Here is an 18680-nt window from a genome sequence, read left to right as displayed (position 1 = left end):
CAAAGTTGAGTTCAGCTTCCTTTTTAAGTACTACCTCTCAAATTTAAGAACTATTTCTCAGCTGATGACCTGATGGAAGTCAAGCTGAGGCATTCTTCTTGCCATCCAGTCTGCTCTTCTGCCATAGCTGAGATAATAAAACACTTCATTGTGGTTTCAACCTCCCTTCCCAACCACTAGCTAATAACTGTTCCAGTTCGTGATAACCTGCTTCTTGTCCTGAGGCTGCAAGAAAATATGCAGCATCTTCAAAGTGTTAAGATGATAAAAGAACTGTTTTCATGTGAACTTAAACTAGGAGGTGTTTTCTCTTAACTACTAGATTTGATCAGAAAAGCTTCATTGCATTGACTTCCTGAATTTTGTTGAGCCTCTGCACAAACAGAAGCCGAGGGGTTGTCACAGATCTTGTTCTGTGAAGCTTCTGGAAAGAACACACACAGTTTGTACTATCTGTGCCTGTTCTAGTAGGACCTGTGAGGTGTTTTGTAGGAAGTGGTATGTTAGTTTATAGAAAAGTAACCTCTGAAAGCCTGAGAAATTTGACCAAAAGTAAAGATTGGGTCTTGATAGCAGATGATGCAGAGGAGGCAGGTGCTGTGCTGCTTCGTTCTTCTGCCTGGCACTGCTGAAGGGATTTGTTATTTTTCTTGTAACTAAAACTACAAAGGTAAATCTTTCGTCAAATGCCTTATGAGCCCAAAGCCTGATTTATACTGTCCAAAGCCTCCTTTTGTCTTTCCAAAGTCTTAGTTTTTGCTTCTAAAGCCTCATTTTAGGCTTCAAAGACTCATTTTTAAGGTCCAAAGTCTCAGGTTTAGTTTGCAAAGTCTCTTTTTCACATTCCGGTATGTCATCTTCAGGATCCATTGTGTCATCTTTAGGGTCTAAGCAGCCTCTTGAGTGTCCAAACCCCTCCTGAAGGGCTTAAACTTCAGTTTTAGGTCCCAAAGTTCTGATTCTGGAGTTGAAAGACAACTTTTTATGCTCCAAACCCTTGTTAGGGTACAAACTGCTCATGGATGGATCAAAGTCTTGTTTTCCTTGAGCAACCTGGTCCAGTGGAAGGTGTCCCTGCCCATGGCAGGGGGTTGGAACTGGACGAGCGTTAAGGTCCCTTCCAACCCAAATCATTCTATGATTTAATATTAAGGGGATAGTAATTCCTGTATTTTGAGTACCTTGGCTAATTGGTACTATTGGGTCTTAATAAAAAAATCATTTTCTTAAGTAAGTTAAAATTTATTCATGGTTTGGGGGAAGGAACACTGGAGCGTTGATCATGGTGTACATAGACAGCATTCTGTCAAATAAAAAATGGAGAAATTCTTTGAATCCTTAGTAGTATTTCCATCATTCTCAGTACAGAATCGTATTATCTAAGTATACAGAATATAAATTCCAGGTCAACAAAATGCCCAGTTACTTTTCCAGTGTCCAGTTATATATTATATTACCTTAATTTAGTTGCATTCAAGGTGCCTGCATGGTAACATGAGAATCATTCTTGATTTATATATGCAATGCAACTGCCACATACTGCCAAGACTCACAGAGTATGAAGCTTAAGACACCCAGTTTCCTTGGGGAAAATAGTAACAATTCCCCACTCCCTCCCAACAATTCACTGGGTAAAAGTTTTCCTTCTCTCTCCATTATTTCCATGATATGGGCGACTTCTTTGCGGAGATCTTGGGGTTCTGAGAGTCACCTGTGCCCATTTTTCTCCTAGGTATTGTCAGTATGGATTCACCCTATGCTTCTGTAACACCTTCTTCTACCCACCTGGGTAATTTTGCCTCCAACCTCTCGGGAGGTCAGATCTACGCGCCTGGGACTCCTCTTGGTGGAGCACCTGCAGCTGCTAATTTTAACAGACAGCATTTTTCCCCGCTTAGTTTGTTGCCTCCATGTTCATCAGCATCAAATGGTGAGTCCTAGTCAGTGTTCTTTCAGTCATCTTGCAAAGAAAAGGTTGGGGTTTTGGTTTGTGAAGGTAATACTCCAAGTGTGAGTTGTGTAAACCTTGTAATGATGTTTTACTAAAGCCAGCATACAATGGTGATGGCTTAGCGTCCAGGAGAAAATACTTGGGGCAAGTTCTGGTACCTTCCTCCACGAGTTGCCCCTGCAGTTTTGGCTACGCAGTGGAGTTTCTGGACAAAACCCAGTCAAGCTGTTGAGTGGTGGCTTATTCGGGGAACAAGTTAGTCTGTTACTGGGAAAAGTAGTGACAAAACCCAGAAAAAAACCCCCAAACCAACAAACCCAAACCAACAATAACACGGGTGTATTTCACTATGCTTTTGGATATAATCCTCCCGTCCTCCACTGCTGCTTCACAGTAAGGCTTAGTTCAGGTTTTGAACTGTCTCTTGTCATCAGTTCTGGTGAGTGTCCAGTAGCTGAACTGACAGGGCATGATAATCATTTAATGTAAAAGAGTAAATCGATGGTGAATGTGTCTCCGCTCTGAAAGTAAAACTGTTAAAATTATCCTGAATTGTTCGCTGTATGAATCTGGTGTTAGCAAACTATCCGTTTTCACTTGTTTGATGTATGGCTTGACATTAAAGCATAGGTTTGTGCTGACTTGAGAAATTCTGGTGGTCGTTACTAAGTGCTCTCATTGCTCTTCTTGCAGAATCTCCTGCTCAGTCGGTGTCTTCCGGAGTAAGAGCACCATCTCCCACCCCTTCAGCAGTACCCTTGGGATCAGAAAAGCCCAGTAACGTTTCTCAGGACAGAAAAGTTCCTGTTCCAATTGGGACTGAACGGTCTGCACGTATTAGGCAAACTGGAACATCTACTCCGTCTGTTATCGGGAGCAACTTAGCAGCTCCAGTGGGACATAGTGGGATCTGGTCCTTTGAGGGTATAGGTGGCAATCAAGGTATGTAACGGTAACAAGATGTCCCTATGCTTGTGTTTGACCCCAATATTGTATTTTCCTAACTTGTCTTTGGAGCTGGAAGATGACACAGAAGTGAGTGCCTCAAAATGTAGGAGTGCTGTTGACAAAGGAGTTGGAGCAGGGACTTCTGTTCGCCCTCCTCCCCACGTAACTATGTTGTAACAAGGTCTCAGAAAGCCTCAAGGGTTGTGAAACACCCTGGCTGTGAAGATCTGCTACTCCAAGCAAGAAGTAACAGGGAAAATAAAACCCAAGGGTTGAACTGAGTGTGGATCACTGGATTTAGGAAGAGGGGAAGTGAAGATGTCTCAAGATAACTGTGTATTTTATCTCTGTAGATGAAAAGATTATTTTGTACAATGGGAGTTAATATTTAAGGTGAACTAGTAACCTGCACAAAATGCGATTTCAATTTTCCTCTCTTGTTGAGTATTAGAATGGCTTCAGAAATGTTTCTCTATTCCTTCTCTGCATCTCCAATTATAATTTCCTTGTTTTATTTTGAAAAATTGTCTTTCTGGATCTCCAAGGCTTGAAGTGTACTAACAATACCAAGCTGCCTCTAATGAATTTGTGTAATTAGAACATGAGCACATGTCTCCAGCTGGTCATTTGCTGGTTTAGCTTTTCAAAAGTACTTCTCTGTCTCTTAGTTCATTACCATTCTTTCATGAATTATTTAACGAAGTGGAGCAAATGTCTTTGCTAGCATACCTACGCTTTTCACAGTACCAAACGCACAAGGGATTGAGGGTTTTGGAGGAGGAAGAGTCAGCACAAATGCCAGCTTTCCCTTTCAAATGAAGGAAAAAGCGCAGAGGTGACACTTAGGTTGCATATAGCTGTTGAAAATGCCTTGCACTGGCTCAGTGGGGTTGTGCAGGTGCCATTTCTGATTCTCTCCATCCCATGCACACCTAAGTTTTAATGTAGGTAGATGCAGAGGAACTGCCACTTTAGGAAACATTCAAGTGTGCATTTAGGCTGGAAAACGGCTGATTAGCAGATGTCATTTAAGGTTGTTGCTCTCTTCTGTGTTGCTAGACAAAGTGGATTGGTGTCACAGCGGAATGGGGAGCCACATGATCCACAGGCCCATGTCTGATCCCGGGGTGTTCTCACACCAAGCCATGGAGAGAGACAGCACGGGAATTGTAACGCCTTCTGGTACATTCCATCAGCCCGTTCCTGCAGGATACATGGACTTCCCAAAAGTCGGGGTAAGGGTCTTCTTGGACTTGATACTTGTGGTACTGCTCCGTTTCCATGTTGGCACATGAGGCAGATGAACAACCCGGAGGTATCGTTTGCCGTGCTAAAATGCTGACTGGACCTCACAGTACTGCAGGAGCGCCAAGCTAATAAAAAACCAACTTGCCCATGATGCAATAAATAGGTGCATAGAAAGGTGTTTCTTAAATTCAGGCATTTCATTACTGCTTTAAGACAGGGTTTCTTTAACTGGTGTCCCCTTTTGTCATTCTGCACGTGCTATAGTAGCGGCGTTTATGAACACTTAACTGATTCTTGCTTTTTCCTCCCCTAAGGGTCTGCCTTTTTCTGTGTATGGGAATGCAATGATTCCTCCTGTAGCCCCCATCACAGATGGTACTGGAGGCCCTATATTCAATGGGCCTCATGCTGCTGACCCATCTTGGAACTCGCTGATAAAGATGGTTTCAAATTCCACAGAAAATAACGGGCCTCAGACGGTAAGTTTTCAATCTTTATATTCTCAATTTTGTTCGACTTAAGAAACAGTGTGGGGAAGATAAGATCTTAACAGTTAGTATGAAAATACACCGTGGTGTTTCTTAGTTTTGCTCGTGTCTTGAAGCAGCTGATACAGCCTCCCCTACTCACTACAGCACTGATTTGTCAGTGTTTAGTGACAACTTCTAAATTTCAGTCGCCTCTCCAAGATGTGTCCCAAGAAAAATCAGCATCATTAAGTTAAGGCAGTTCTAAAGATTGTGCTGTTTATTTCAGTGAATACACTTGTGCTGGAGGATTGGGAAGTTTGCTTCCATCTGACCTTAATGAAGCTGCCTATTTTATCAGGGTAGGCACCTGGTTAATTACTGGTGATCACCTTGCTTGGTCATGTGTTTTAGGCAAGTCTGGCCAGAAAAGATAGTTCTACACTGTATATTGTGCATAAAATGGTTGTGATTTCTCTCTGTGCAGTTTTGCATTTGGGAAAACACAATCAATTTGCTTTTATTTATTTACTGTTAGGTAAGTTCTCCCTTCTGCACAAGGGCAAACAGCATTAATTCTGAGGGATTGTTGCCAGGCTTTGAAAGGTCTAATGTCTTCACTGTGGTAGGAGTTGACGTGGGAAGGGAGAAGTAGCTCTTCTCTCTGCTGCTCTGATCTTGCCTGGGTTATAGGCTTGTCCACTAAAGGTTATTTAGGTACAGGGCTTATGTTCTCCTAAATCTCTTGTTGGTACATACCCAACGACTAATATTATAATGGCTCCTCAGTAGGTCTTGTTACATTATATCCGGTGAGCTGTGTTACTAAATAAAGATATTTCTGGACTTAATTTCCTTGAGAGCCCTTCAAGCTGCAAAGAGCAGCTCCCAGAACTGGTATGCAGGCAGAGCAGTCTGGTTTTTACCCCCAGTTCATGCACTGTGTTGAAGTGGCTCATGTCTGGTATGAGGCTACTTCTGGTTTAGGGAGAAGAACTTGTCCCTCAAAGAAAGCTTTAGCTGCTTGTCTTTGGGTTTCGCCAGAGCTGAGGGTGTTGGTATGCACTGAGGGAAAACAATTCAGGGTGCCAGAAAGCAAGTTCTTGAAGTTCAGACAATCTAAAGTAAAGAGGAAAGATACTCTCTTGCTCTTGCTGGAGGTCTTCAGGCATTCTCCTTGCCAAGAATTTTGCACATAGAGAGTCCTGTTACTTCTCCTTGGCGGTTTAGAGGGAGCGCTTGTGTTCCTGGGTCTAAAGGGAACAGTAAAATATATATTAGTGTTGCTGTGATGGAGGAACTAGTGGGCATAAATAGCATTGATTTCTGTTTTTGATTTTGGGATGAAGGGAAGCAGTTGGGCTGGGTGGGAGTAATTTGTTGCACTAAATAAGAAAGAAGAGGAAGATAGACCGATGCTTTGGCCAAGGTGAAAAACTGTACAGGCAGAAAAATGAAAGCCCCATTTCCCTCTTTTCTCACCTGAATTACAGCACGATAAAACAAGTGTGGAAAGGAGCTCTGTGTAGTTTGATGTGTTGCCATGTTGTCTGATGTCAGGCTTTGCTTGAGTGCAGAGAAAACCATAAGCACCGCAGTGTAACTTCGACTGCTGTTCTGTTTTGAGTGACCCCAAAGCATGGTGTTAAATGAAGCTTTCTCTTTCAGGTGTGGACTGGAACTTGGACACCTCACATGAACAGTGTGCATATGAACCAACTGGGCTGAGTGGGATCAACTTGCTAGCCTTGCGATTCCTTTTTGGCAGAGGAAAACACAAGTGGCAGAAACAGTTTATGTGCTCCCAGATCATTCTACTGATGTGCTTGACTGAAGTGTGTAGGCTTTTTGCAGAAGAACTTACTAACTGACCTTTTTCTGTGAACATTGTGACCGCCCATTCCCCACCATCATACGTTTCAACTTACTTAGCCTTTATTCTTTCCTTTCCTTTTTTTTTTGTTTTTGTTTTGTTTTGGGTTCTTTTTTTTTTGGGTTTTCTTTTTTTTGTTTGTTTTTTGACATAACTTTCTGTTGAAGCTGTTCTTTGGCTGGTTGGTTTTAGTACTGTAAACTGCTTCTGAGCAAACACAGAAATTTAGCAAAACTTATGTAAACTTGATCCTGAAGTTTTAGAATGGCAAATAAATGTACAATTGTTTACATAACAAATGGCTAAGCAGAAAGTAAATTTCAATATGTCAGTATAGAGGCTCTACTTTATGTAGACTTAAATTAATGTGAGATATGTACCTTCATATTCAGAAATCTGGATGTTTCCTTCATACATTAAACTATTAATAAGCATAACTTTTCTACTTGTGTAATTTAAGTACATTATAAAGAAAAAGGGGCATTCTCTGAGGGCTTTTCCCATGTGTGTGGTGGATTCTCTGAGAAGGCATGCAGCAGTTGGAACCAGATCTTTTGAGAGTTTCCATTTTCCTTCTATGGAAGGCTTTTCAGCAAAAAGCACCCAAGAAAACAGCCTTTTGGCACATGCAGTCATTTCCACACTGAACTCCTCCCCTACTTGCCCGGTGAATGGCATCAATGTATCACACTGCAGCATCTATTAAAAGGTATTCTTGCAGTTGGCTTGGTGCAGCAAGGTGTGTTCTGTTCCACCAGGGCCCCCAGAGCTCCTGTTCCTCTGGCTTCTTCCTTTGCCTACAAGTCATTTCAGAACTCACATCCTTGGTGTGTTCACCACAAGTCTCATCAAAGGTGAGACTTTTAGGGTGCAGCTTAGCATGAGCTCTTAAAGTCAGCTCCAAAGGAAAGCTTATTTTGGAACAAGTGGCTTTGTTCTAGTAGATTGTTTTGATCTGAACCTTGTTCCAGACATCCCAGTGAATCATGTTGATTTATGGGGAGAGCCCAGGTGTGAATTCCCTTACAGTCATTGTCGGGAGCTGTCACTTTTTCACTCACCAGCTCTAACTCAGCAACTCGGAGTTGATTGGAGTGAATGGCAGGACCGGGAGGGTTTCTCAAGGATTCTGTGAGGCAACACCAAGGCAGCAGGGGCAGACTGCTCCAGTCAGGAGGACCTATACGGTTTGTGTAGATCTACTTTAAACCATAGGTACAAATCAAATGTATGTTCGGGCAGGACAAGGTGGGACCAGCGTGATCTGCTGCTGCTTATTCTGCACGGAGGAAGGCTGAAGGAAAACTTGTCTTTTCTTTGCCCTGTCACTTGGAGTCAACCCTTCTGTGTAAGTTACTATCTTGAGATACCCAATCTGGGAAAGAAATATCCCGGATGAGTTATATAGGCTGCTATTAAGAAGTGCTCTTTTGTTTTTATTATGGTACTCCTTTAAAGGCCAGAAGAAAAAACTACTTGTCCAAAGAACCTCTTAAATACAGTGGTACTTCTCAGGTGTCCAGAAGGTCTCGTCCATAGCCATGTCCAGATCCATATCCTTAGGTGATGCTCTAAGTCGAAGTAAGCTCTTTTTTCCACGTGTCAGATCACCTGAATTACACTGTGTAAAGACCCGGTTGTAGCAAAATGGATACCAAACTGAAGAAGGGCTAAGAGAAACAGTTTAAATTCCATTTCCATGGGGAATAGTGCCCTTCTACATGTCTGCATGACCTGCACCCCTCTGCTAGAATTTTTTGCTTAAGGCTTCAGTGCTTTATAGGATTATGTGTGGTGTTACTCTGAGATAATCCCACTGAGACATAGTGCCCAGTGTTTGTTACAACCATGGATTCTGGGGGTCAGGAAAAGGGAGAGTCTGTGTTTTGTTGACTTGAAAATTCAAACGGGCCAGGGCAATGGAGGGTGGATGGTACCTGTGTGGCGTTGGGTTGGATACGTGGAATTCTGGGGGGTGAAGGGATCTGGAAGTTGTTTGAGGAACATTCGGGACTTCTATTTGGGGTTTTTTTTTTATTACCTTTTTGGGTTGTGATTTTTTTTTTTTCCCCTCAGACACATTTTTTTTTAATACTTGAACTATAATGCTTTTTATTTGACCAATAAGGAACAGATACATACTCTTTCTGGAGCGTGGGAGGTCGTCTTTGTTAAAGAGAAAGAAATAAAACCATGCTTAAGAGTGCCTACAGCGGCTCCCTCGGGCTGTGTGCGCACTGAGACGTTTCTTCCCCTCTCCTTGCCGTGGCAGAGGTACGCAGACACAATTCACACCGCGCAGGGATCCCAGCAGTGTGCGGGGACCTCCCCGCGCACCGCACCCGCTGATTAGGAGCTATGAATTGCCAAAATGCCGCCGTTGCCCCTCTGCCCTTCCTCCTGCCCTCAACCGCTATGTCCGCCGCGCCGCCGGCAGCCCGCGCTCCTCCTCCGCGCCTGGCGCATGCGCCGCCCGTGGCGGAAGCTGTCAGCCATGTGGCGGCTGGCGCGGACGGGCGCCGCTCGGTTAGCGGCCGCGGCGGCCCCGGCCGCGCCGCTCGGCGGCTGGTACGAGTGGTGGTCGCAGTCGCGTCCTGTGCACTGGGCCGAGGGTGGTCTGGCGGCCCTGCAGGCGTCCGCGGGGCTGCCGTGGTGGGCCGCCATCGCCTGCGGCGCCGCCCTTCTCCGCACCGCCGTCACCTTGCCGCTGGCCGCGCACCAGTGCCGACTCCTGGCGCAGGTGGGTGCCTTAAAGTTTACCTCACGTTTTTTTTGCTAGAGCTGCTGCAATAAAAACGTGGAGTAGCCTTCAGCAAATTCTGAACGCCTGCTTTCTCTCAAAAGTGAGAAGGGTTGAAGTCACTAAAGACATCTGTGTGCTGCAAGTGCAGCAAAAGGAGCCTGTGCTGTGTATGGCGGAGGGTGTTCCTCCCGTTTGTGCTGTTTGTTATTATGTATATATAACATATATATACACACACACATATATGAGGCCACTGGTGTGGTGCTTCGCAGGTGCCAGAGCTTAATCTGGTTTGGAATCAGCTGGATCTTTATTACTCACCTGTGTAAGGGTCAGGCTGGTCCATCCAGGTGTGGTCATGGATGGGGTTCATCAGTGACCATGGTTCAAAGAGTGTTACTGCAGAAGAACCATAATGTAATCCTTTTATTGCAGTGTGTTTGGGGTGGGATTCTTTTTTTTGTTGTTGTTTTGGTTGTTACAGTAATGCTTGATCATTTTTCCTTTTATTTTGACTGCAAATGTGAATATCATATTGCACTCCTGCATAATAAGGTCTCATTCCTCAGGATTAGTGACTGCAGAGTTGGGTTCTGCTGGGCTTTAAAGCTTTTTGAGGGGACATTAAAGGGTGGAGTTTTTTTGTTAAGTAAATTAGCTGGTCACAATTGCTGAGTGAAGGCAAAAAGCTGCTTCTTCAGAAGAAAATATAAAATTCTAATTCTGTATTTAGATATATAAAATATGTATAAATTCATACATGTATATATTGCTATATATTTTGATATTTTTATATTTATATATAGATTTCATTTATATATAGATTATATTATTAAAGGTCTTTTCCAACTTACTTGATTCTGTGATTCTCTATAGATTTGCTTATGTATATATGTATGTATAATATACAGGTATATGTATGCTTACTTATATATAATATAGATGTATATAAAATATATACATTATACACAAATACATATATATTTTTATATATATGCTGTATTTTGAGTAGTATGACTGTTACTGTAAATACTTCTCATGTCATATCTTGATCGTGGTTATGTTTTTAGAAGGTCTTCACAGATGGTTTTTAAGCAACCATTTGTTGCTTGTGGTTCACACCTTGTCCTTCACAGTGGTTTTTAATGTGTATGCAGTATCAGATGGGGAGAGGATCTGGTTGTTATGTGTAAATGTGCATAAACATTTTTCCTTTTCTTTAGCTAGCTGGAAAACTTGCAGCCCGAGATTAAAAACCTGGCTGAGCGCCTTCGCTATGAAGTTTCTGTTCGTGGAAAGCAACTGGGTTGGTCTGAAAAGGTGGCCAGGTAAGGTAGAGATTGTATATATATTACAAACCCCTTCCAGATTGTGGGACATCAGAAGGGATAGTCCTACACACAACAGTCTTACAGAAAGATTCTGCCCTTGCCCAAAGCTGAGGTTTTCTTACCACTTCAACTGATTTGTCTTTGTTATATTGCCCTTCAGAGCATATCTGGATTAAAGCTCTAAATTTGTGATAGGCTTATGATTACAGGGCCAAATCCAGGATTTTTTTTGTTGTTGTCGTCTTTACTTGTGACCAAAGTTCCCTTAGCTATGATGGTATCTGAATATTGCTGGAATGGTTGTGCTTGTGCTGATTTGTTAGTGTAATACTGCACCCTGTGCAGTAGCAGTGTGTGGATCTAAGCCAGGATGCTGAGGATCACGTAACTGGCTGGTTGCCTCTGCATTGAGGAAGTCATACACTAGTTCAGGCAAAAAGCACCGTGAAATAGCATGTCAGACAAGTTACTGGTTGCTCTGTAACAGCTGTTGTGAGAGGACTTCTTTCTTTTCTTTCTACAAGGTTCCACTATAAGAAGAATCTGCGCAGGATTATGACGGAGCTGTATGTTCGAGACAACTGCCACCCCTTCAAAGCCACGCTGCTGGTGTGGGTGCAGGTTCCAATGTGGGTCTGTGTGTCCCTCGCTTTGCGCAATTGCAGTGTCGGTGCCGCAGGCTCAGAAGGTGATTCACCTGAACAGATACTCTCTTAACAGTCATTTTTGGTTCATTTACTGTTTTTATAGATGCTTCGTTGCTTAAAGAACACGGTCTCCTGAGCTTGACATATAAGCTGGTAAAAAAACTACTCCACTACTAAGTTTTTAAACGTAATATAGTTTAAGCATAGATAAATAGCTGATAAAGTTGAATTTCAAAAGCTTTGGTTCAGCCTGGAGAAGAGAAGCTGTGTGGAGACCTCAGAGCAGCCTTCCAGTATCTGAAGGGGACCTACAAGGATGACGGAGAGGGACTCTTCATCAGGGACTGCAGCAATAGGACAAGGGGTGCTGGGTTCAAACTGAAACAGGGGAAGTTCAGGTTAGATCTGAGGAAGAAGTTCTTTACCGTGAGGGTGGTGAGGCACTGGCACAGGTTGCCCAAAGAAGTGGTGAATGCTGCATCTGTGGCAGTGTTCAAGGCCAGGTTGGACAGAGCCTTGGGCAACATGGTCTAGTGTGAGGCATCCCTGTCCAGGGGTGTTGGAACTAGATGGTCATAAGGTCCTTTCCAGCCCAAACCATTCTGTGATTCTATGATTAGGTGCACTGTAGACATTGTAGTAGATTAAACCACGGTTCATATACCTGAAGAATATGTGCCTGGGCCAGACCTAGACTTTTCTTTGGTTTATACTCTTCCAGCAGGTGTTTGCATCACCCAGAGCATCACTGAGCTCAGCTCATGCACTCCCATCATTTGGAATAGTGTTGAGCTTTGTGGGATGCTGCCTTAAAAAGCAGTATCAGGGTCTGAGCTCTGGAAACACTGTGGGGCATTTTGTGAGGGTGTGTGAGCGTTAAATCATTTTGTGGTCTTTTGAAGACAGAGTTTACTGGGGAAAAAAGTCTGGGAATTTTTATAGTTCAAAAGCGTGTTTAGCAGGTGGTATTACCCATGCTGCAGCACATTCGTTATTAATCTGGGGGATTTTTTTCCATGTGAAGCTTCATATGAAGTACTGTAGACAAGGTGAGTGTGTGGGGATTTTTTTTATTTTTATTTTTTTTTTAGTAAAAATACTGATATTTTGGGTTTTTAGAAGAGAGTTTGTAGTTTGTTCTAAAAAAAATATAACAGGTCATACAGTTACTAAGAAAAGTATAATTATTTCAAAACCACAAAATATGTAGTTGCTGTAGGTTATAGCATTGCGTATTTTCCTCATTGGTTTGTAAGGTGGAGGTTGAGATCAGACTAGTTTTTTTCACAGCTTTACCTGACACAGTGGCTACCATGAGCCAAGCTGGGTCTCAGCTTTTATCTCCCACTATTTTGTACTTCTGTTGATAGCACATTGCGTTGACACATGGTTTAAACTGAAGATTTCTGCTTTACTCCTATTTATTGCGTAGTTAAAACATCCCTAGAAACTTGGCTGATTTGATTATTGTCCTGGGTTCAGCTATTACAGTTATTTTTCTCCTTCTTAGTATATGATGCAGTGCTGTGGTTTTGGATTTAGTCTGAGAACAACGCCAATAACACACCAGTGTTTTTAGTTGTTGCTAAGTAATGCTTACTCTGATCAAGAACTTTTCAATGCCTCATGCTCTGCCAGTGAGGAGGGGTACGATAAGCTGGGAGGAAGCAGAGACAGGACACCTGAGCCAAACTAGCCAAAGGGGTATTCCATACCACAGCACGTCATGCCCAGTATATAAACTGGGGGGAGTTACCCGGAAGACCCAGATTGCTGCTTGGGTCGGGCTGGGTATCGGTCGGTGGGTGGTGAGCAACTGTATCCTCTCCCCTTGTTATTTCCTTTATCATTATTGGTGGTAGTAGTAGTGGTTTTGTATTATACCTTAGTTACTGGACTGCTCTTATCTCAACCCGTGGGATTTACATTCTTTCGATTCTCCTCCCCATCCCTCTGGGAGCTGGGGGGGAAGAAAGGAGGAGGGGGAGTGAGCAAGTGGCTGCATGGTTCTGACTAACCTGAGGTAGCAAATCATGCTTAATTCTATGTTTTCTTTGAACTTCTTGTAGTTCAAGAACAGTTCTCAGCAGGTGGAGCGCTGTGGTTCACAGACCTCACGGCACCAGACTCTACGTGGATTCTGCCAGTTTCACTTGGGCTTGTGAATTTGCTGATAGTGGAGGTACGTTGGTGGAACGAACAGGGTGATTGCAAAGAGATAGTTGTTTTTATAGACTATTTTAAGACTATTTTAAGACTATTACCCAGTTATAAAACATGGCAACATATGGGTAGTTTCAGATTATCACTGCTCAAAACGTGTTGGGCAGAGCTGAAAATTCACTTAATTGTATGTATTTGAATGTGTGGGTTCTTGTTTAGAGTTTACCAATTCTCATGTGACCTGTCTCTGATAATTCATTGACTTTACTTGAGCCTCAGTAAAATTTAGTCTTCACTCTGAAGTTCCTCTTAAGAGTGACATTCTAATCAGCTTCAGGGGTGTTAAGCATCCAAAAGCATATGCGAGGTTTCTTGGTTTGTTCTGCCCCCTGTTATTTGTTACTGCCTTGTGGTCAAAAGTAATAATATTATGTTTTCTCAAGAAATTGAAAAAATCCAGAACTTTTTCGGATTGTAGCAGTGTGATTGAAATGGAAGATGTAAAATGAAAGTCAGACATGACCGAGTGCACTTCTTTCTCATGTTAGTCATTTCCAAAAGAACTTGTTTATAACTCTGGGTTTCTCCTCTTTCAGATCTTTGCTGTGCAAAAACTGAAAGTTTCCAGGTTCCAGAAGCTTGTTACAAACTTCTTTCGGGTGATGTCAGTAGTAATGATCCCTGTTGCTGCAACAGTCCCCTCTGTAAGTAGAGTCTTGCTGGTGCCTCCATTAACCTGTGACTCCGGTATGTTCCTAGTGCTTCAAGAGCAGCCCAGATGCTGCTCTTTATTTAATACATCATTCTCTCTATTACAAGGTGTTTTGTCTACGTGTATGTTTAAATTCTTAGTAAGTTTGAAATGTTTTTGTCTAAGAGGGAAGAACCTGCAAAGTTAATGTTTCTAAACATCATTTTCACAAACTAGGGCTTGGAGAGACATTCAGAGCAGCTTAGTATCCTTTCTGTGATCTCAAAAGTGAGAGGAAGACTTTATGTAAGGACATATAGACAAAATGTTTGCTTACTGTAAGAAGAAAACAGCAGAGTTCATAAATCAGGAAATTTTCCACAATCTTATTAAAACACTTCTCACTTTACCAGGTGCTTTTCTGCTTGTGAATATAAAAATAGTTATCTAGTTGTTTGGCTCATCAACTTAGAATTGGAAACATAGAAGTTTAAGCAAGTTTAAAATGAATTAATTTGTGAACTGTTGTCAAGCTTCAGTGTAGAGGATTCTTTTTCCCAGAGGAAATGAGAAAGAGTGAAAAGTACATTTTCAGTGGAAGCCATTATTGTTATGGAGAGGAGTGGTTTTAGGTGAGTTCCTTTTCTGGATAACTGGGAGTAAGCAGTAGCTGTGGTTCGTGCCGAGTTGCTGAAATGGTTTCAAATGAGAACAGGGAGGTTGAACTAGGCTTGGTCTCATTGCAGTCCATGGCATTGTACTGGCTGTCCTCCAGCTTCGTGGGACTCTCGCACAACCTGTTGCTGCGGTCTCCAGCCTTTCGTCGGCTGTGTTGGATACCAAGGACCAAATCAGAATCAGATACTCCTTACAGGGATATCCTGTCTGCCTTGACTACCAAATACAGTTTCAAGAAATGATGTAGTTGGAAATCTCAGAAGAGCTGCCTCAGAGATCTTGCAGGGGTAATTATGTTTTATTGAGATGTACTTATTTACTGTAAAATGTTGCAGCTGAAATTATATTTATTTTCCAAATAAAGCGCTGGTTGGCCATAAAGAATGACTGTGTGGCACAAGTGTGTGTTTATTGGGAAGTTTTGTTTCAGAATAGTCCAGCAATACAGGTACGCCTCCTGAATTATCCCAAGGAATTGTGCAGATTACTTAAATAAAACTGGTTCATCTAGTGGAGCTGATCTGACCCATGGGCTAGTGAACAAGTTTTGGGGTGAGGGAAAAGGATAGATGGGCTGATACTGTACTTACTGGTTTATTTAGTTAAGACCCCAGTGCAGATTGATTGGAAATCAGATATAGTTGTTTAGTATCCATGTGGTTCTCAGTGTCCATGTGATACTCTCCATCACAGCTCTGATAGCTCATTTCCTGTAACTGCAGAGTAAAGTGGTTGTCAGTCTCTTATGCATTTCATTTGGAATCAGGAGGAAGTGTTTCTTGTATCATTTCTGTGAGTGGCAGCACTCTGTTTCTTCCTGGTCTCTTTGTGAATAAAATAGTGGCAGCTGCTTATTGTTTATACTAAAGTGAGGCAACTAACGCCTTGAAAAAGAATGAATGATGATGAGAAGCCAAATACTTCAACTCAAATACGGTAGGGGTATTCAGGCTCACATCTCACCTTGCTCTGTAGACATCTTAAGTCAGCAGACATATGTTGTTGGGAAGCTCTGCACATGAATGTCCCTTGGCACAGAAGTCTGTGCAAGTCTTGTCTCGTAAAACGTCATCCCTTTTCTTAGAGAACCAGAAATCAGGATCAAGGACACTTACCTGTATTCTTTGCTGTCAGGTGGTTGTCATAGTGCAGAGTCAGGATGGTTCATGTTTTAATTGTGAAAGCTGGTGCTCATTAATCTTTGATAATCAGAAGTGATATTTAAAATAACTTTTTTTTTTTGTCGTTAGAGGGAAGTCTGTGCACTGGGAAAGAGAGAAGCAGGTGGAGAGTCAGGCAGACATAACAAGCCAACAGTCACATGCCTTTGTTGTGGCAGGAGCAGTCTAATCTTCTGTGTTATTTCTTTTGTTAGCTTGTTTCCTATAGCCATGACCCTTCAGCAAAAGAGGGGGTTGAAGGAGTTTATCGAGGCTTGGTGTGTAGATAGGACAGGGTTGTTTTTTCAGAAGTGTTTGGAATTAAATGTTCCTCATTTTCAGTCCTGCTACCACACTTCAGATTGTCTTTTACTGGATGTAGTTTTGCTAGGGAAGTGCATGATATGTTTTCTCACACTTGCTTCAGAAGCTTAAAAAAAAAAATCATAAATTCTGTTTTCTTATTACATTTTATTTGAATTTAATATCATCATATGGCTCTTCAGACTGCAGTGTACCTGCTAGACAGGACTGAATGGCAGCAGTAGCAGCTGGGCATGGTTTCTCACTGGTGGCAGGGTCGGTATCCTGGTCTGGCAGTGTTTCTTGGAGGAGTCGGGTCCTGGCAGTGACCTGGCGAGGTGATGAAGTGCAAGTGAAATCCTGCCTTCTCCTGAGGTGCCTGGTTGTAGGAGGGAAGTTGTTACTCTCAGCAGTTCTTGAGGCCATATCTGGATGCTCCTTCCAGTTGTGGGCTCCCCAGCATGGCACATGAGCGTACTGGAACCAGATCCAGGGGAAGGCTGGAAGCTGGAGCCTAGGGCGTGATGTGAGAATGAAGTTTTGTCCAGCCCATCAAGAAATGGCCTTGCAGAGGGAAAGGGGAGATGTATCACCCTACGAGTGCTTAGTGTGAAGTGGCAAAGGAGATGGAGCCAAACTCGCCTTGGAAGTCCGTAAAGGAAGGATGAGAGGCAACAGGGACAAGCTGGAAGACAAAAGTTTCAGAACTGATAGAAAACCATGGTTTTCACCTCAAGGATGGTCCCACACCTGGTATCCTGGAGTGGGAAATTATGGGATCTACATCATTGGAGGTACTTGAAGTGCCAACCAGACAAGGCTCTGAGGATCCTGCTTTAATGGGCCCTGCGCTGAGCAGGAGTTGGACTAGAGACCTCCAGAATTCCCTGTCTAGGTGCATGGTTCTGTGATGATGCTAGTGTCTTACCTGGAGAAATATCACAGATTATTAAAAAGAACAATTTTCAAGCATGCAACTGGGAGCAGAGCAATCGATTGGAGTAACTAGAGATGTTTTTGTTTGTGGAACAGATGGAAACAGTGATAATTACAAAGTGAAAGTTGTATTCACCCATTGCCAAACCGACAGCTTTAACTGGTGTTTTTACTAGTGTTTTACTAATATTTTTATTACTGAATTATGTAGCTGTTGTCCGGGCATAATGCAAGTTGGCATGATGCTGCAGTCCTTAATACAGACTGTAGTTCCTCCTGTCCAGCCGTACCCTTGCATTACTGTAGCTGCTGTAACTCATTTTGTACTGTGCCAATGGAAGAAGTATCCTAACCTTTCAGTTTGGCTGGAGTAGGCAGTGACTTGGATCTTAAAAATGTCTACATTTGATTAAAGTAATGGTATCTGTTGAAATACACTCTAACAATGAGTTTTCTGTAAAATAAAAACAAGCTTCTAATTCATGTACTGTTTTTCAACTTCAGTCAGTAAGTCCTGCTCCACAAATTCTTTGAATACTTCCCGTATAATCAGAAGCACTGGAATTTTTAAGTTGTTTTTCCTAACATTACTGAAAAAAAGCACCCCAAAAGTAGAAACAGCTACCATAAACCCCCTGGAATCTCTTGAGAATATTAACCTGACCTTTAACAGTAGCAGAAATAAATAAAATTGAGTAATTGTTTCTACTCTGCCATGCTGGATGAAAAATCTGGAAAAGGGGATTACTAAATACCATCCCAGGCATGAAAGAAGGTTAGTGGGTTGCAGCCACAAAACTGCCTTAGAGCTGTTGAAGAAGAAAGATGGGACAAGCTGTAAAATAAACTGCAAGGCAGAAAGTGTGTGTTCCATCCCAGGTGGAAGAAAGTTTTTGTTGAACAGTTATATATATATACACATACCATCAGACATGCATGTACACCCACCCTCCTGCTGTCTTGTCTTGCAGCTGTTCTCCACAGTTTTGGTGTTTTAAGAAGAGAGTTTTATGTTTGCTCATTATTTTCAGATTAAAAGCAGTGGCAGTTCAGCTACTTGAGCTCAAATAAGAATTACCACTGTGAGAGTACACTTTTAACAGATTCTTTTTGAGTTGAAAATAACACTCATACTGAGTGTTGAATAATCATGTTTAGGTCCTTAAAGAAAGCCATTGTTTGTGTTTCGACATCATGAGACACAAAAAAGAATGTTGTTCCACATAGTTTGTTTCTAGTTCTGTGTTAATTGGTACTTCAGTGCTTCTCCATGGCTGTGAGGGCTATAGGTGGAGGGACCTAAGACAGAGCTGAATTCCTCGTGTAGATTTGAGTCACCAGTGGGCAACCTTGCTTTGCAGGCACCAGTTCTTCATGTGGCTAACAGACTTAGAGCAGAAGTGAGCTCACAGCGCCTCGTGGTTCATTAATGCTGAGACATAACATGTTCAGTGTGAGGAATATCCATGTGGCACTGCAAGACTGAACATAGCACTGACCATAATGTTTTATTTTGTAGCTTCCTTGCCTGTTCCATAAGT

General features: G+C 42.4%; 2 protein-coding genes across 10 annotated transcripts in view; both read left to right on the top strand.

The window, feature by feature from the left end:
• The window catches only part of ANKRD17 (ankyrin repeat domain 17), an 87040-nt gene extending 79833 nt beyond the window's left edge, over positions 1–7207 (top strand). For all 6 annotated transcript variants that reach the window (XM_030480928.1, XM_030480927.1, XM_030480930.1 and 3 more), the window contains 5 exons: positions 1733–1930; positions 2645–2893; positions 3959–4134; positions 4462–4626; positions 6283–7207. In XM_030480928.1, coding sequence (XP_030336788.1) covers positions 1733–1930; positions 2645–2893; positions 3959–4134; positions 4462–4626; positions 6283–6342 — 848 coding nt within the window. In that variant the 3' untranslated portion in view covers positions 6343–7207. The remainder of the gene's footprint in view (positions 1–1732; positions 1931–2644; positions 2894–3958; positions 4135–4461; positions 4627–6282) is intronic.
• Positions 7208–8964: 1757 nt separating this feature from the next.
• Positions 8965–18680, top strand: part of LOC115604705 (cytochrome c oxidase assembly protein COX18, mitochondrial) — a 72719-nt gene continuing 63003 nt past the window's right edge. For 2 of the 4 annotated variants that reach the window (XM_030478040.1, XM_030478041.1), the window contains exons 1-5: positions 8977–9227; positions 10458–10558; positions 11086–11249; positions 13278–13390; positions 13968–14075. In XM_030478040.1, coding sequence (XP_030333900.1) covers positions 8982–9227; positions 10458–10558; positions 11086–11249; positions 13278–13390; positions 13968–14075 — 732 coding nt within the window. In that variant the 5' untranslated portion in view covers positions 8977–8981. Of the gene's footprint in view, positions 9228–9248; positions 9439–10457; positions 10559–11085; positions 11250–13277; positions 13391–13967; positions 14076–14808; positions 15128–18680 lie in introns of those variants that run through there. The other 2 variants (XM_030478038.1, XM_030478042.1) reach the window with 2 other exon arrangements.

The sequence above is a fragment of the Strigops habroptila genome, chromosome 3 (assembly GCF_004027225.2).
Source record: "Strigops habroptila isolate Jane chromosome 3, bStrHab1.2.pri, whole genome shotgun sequence".
In the NCBI taxonomy this organism is placed as follows: Eukaryota; Metazoa; Chordata; class Aves; order Psittaciformes; family Psittacidae; genus Strigops; species Strigops habroptila.
Note: the sequence above shows the minus strand (reverse complement) of the source record. Positions and strands in the feature narration are given on the sequence as shown.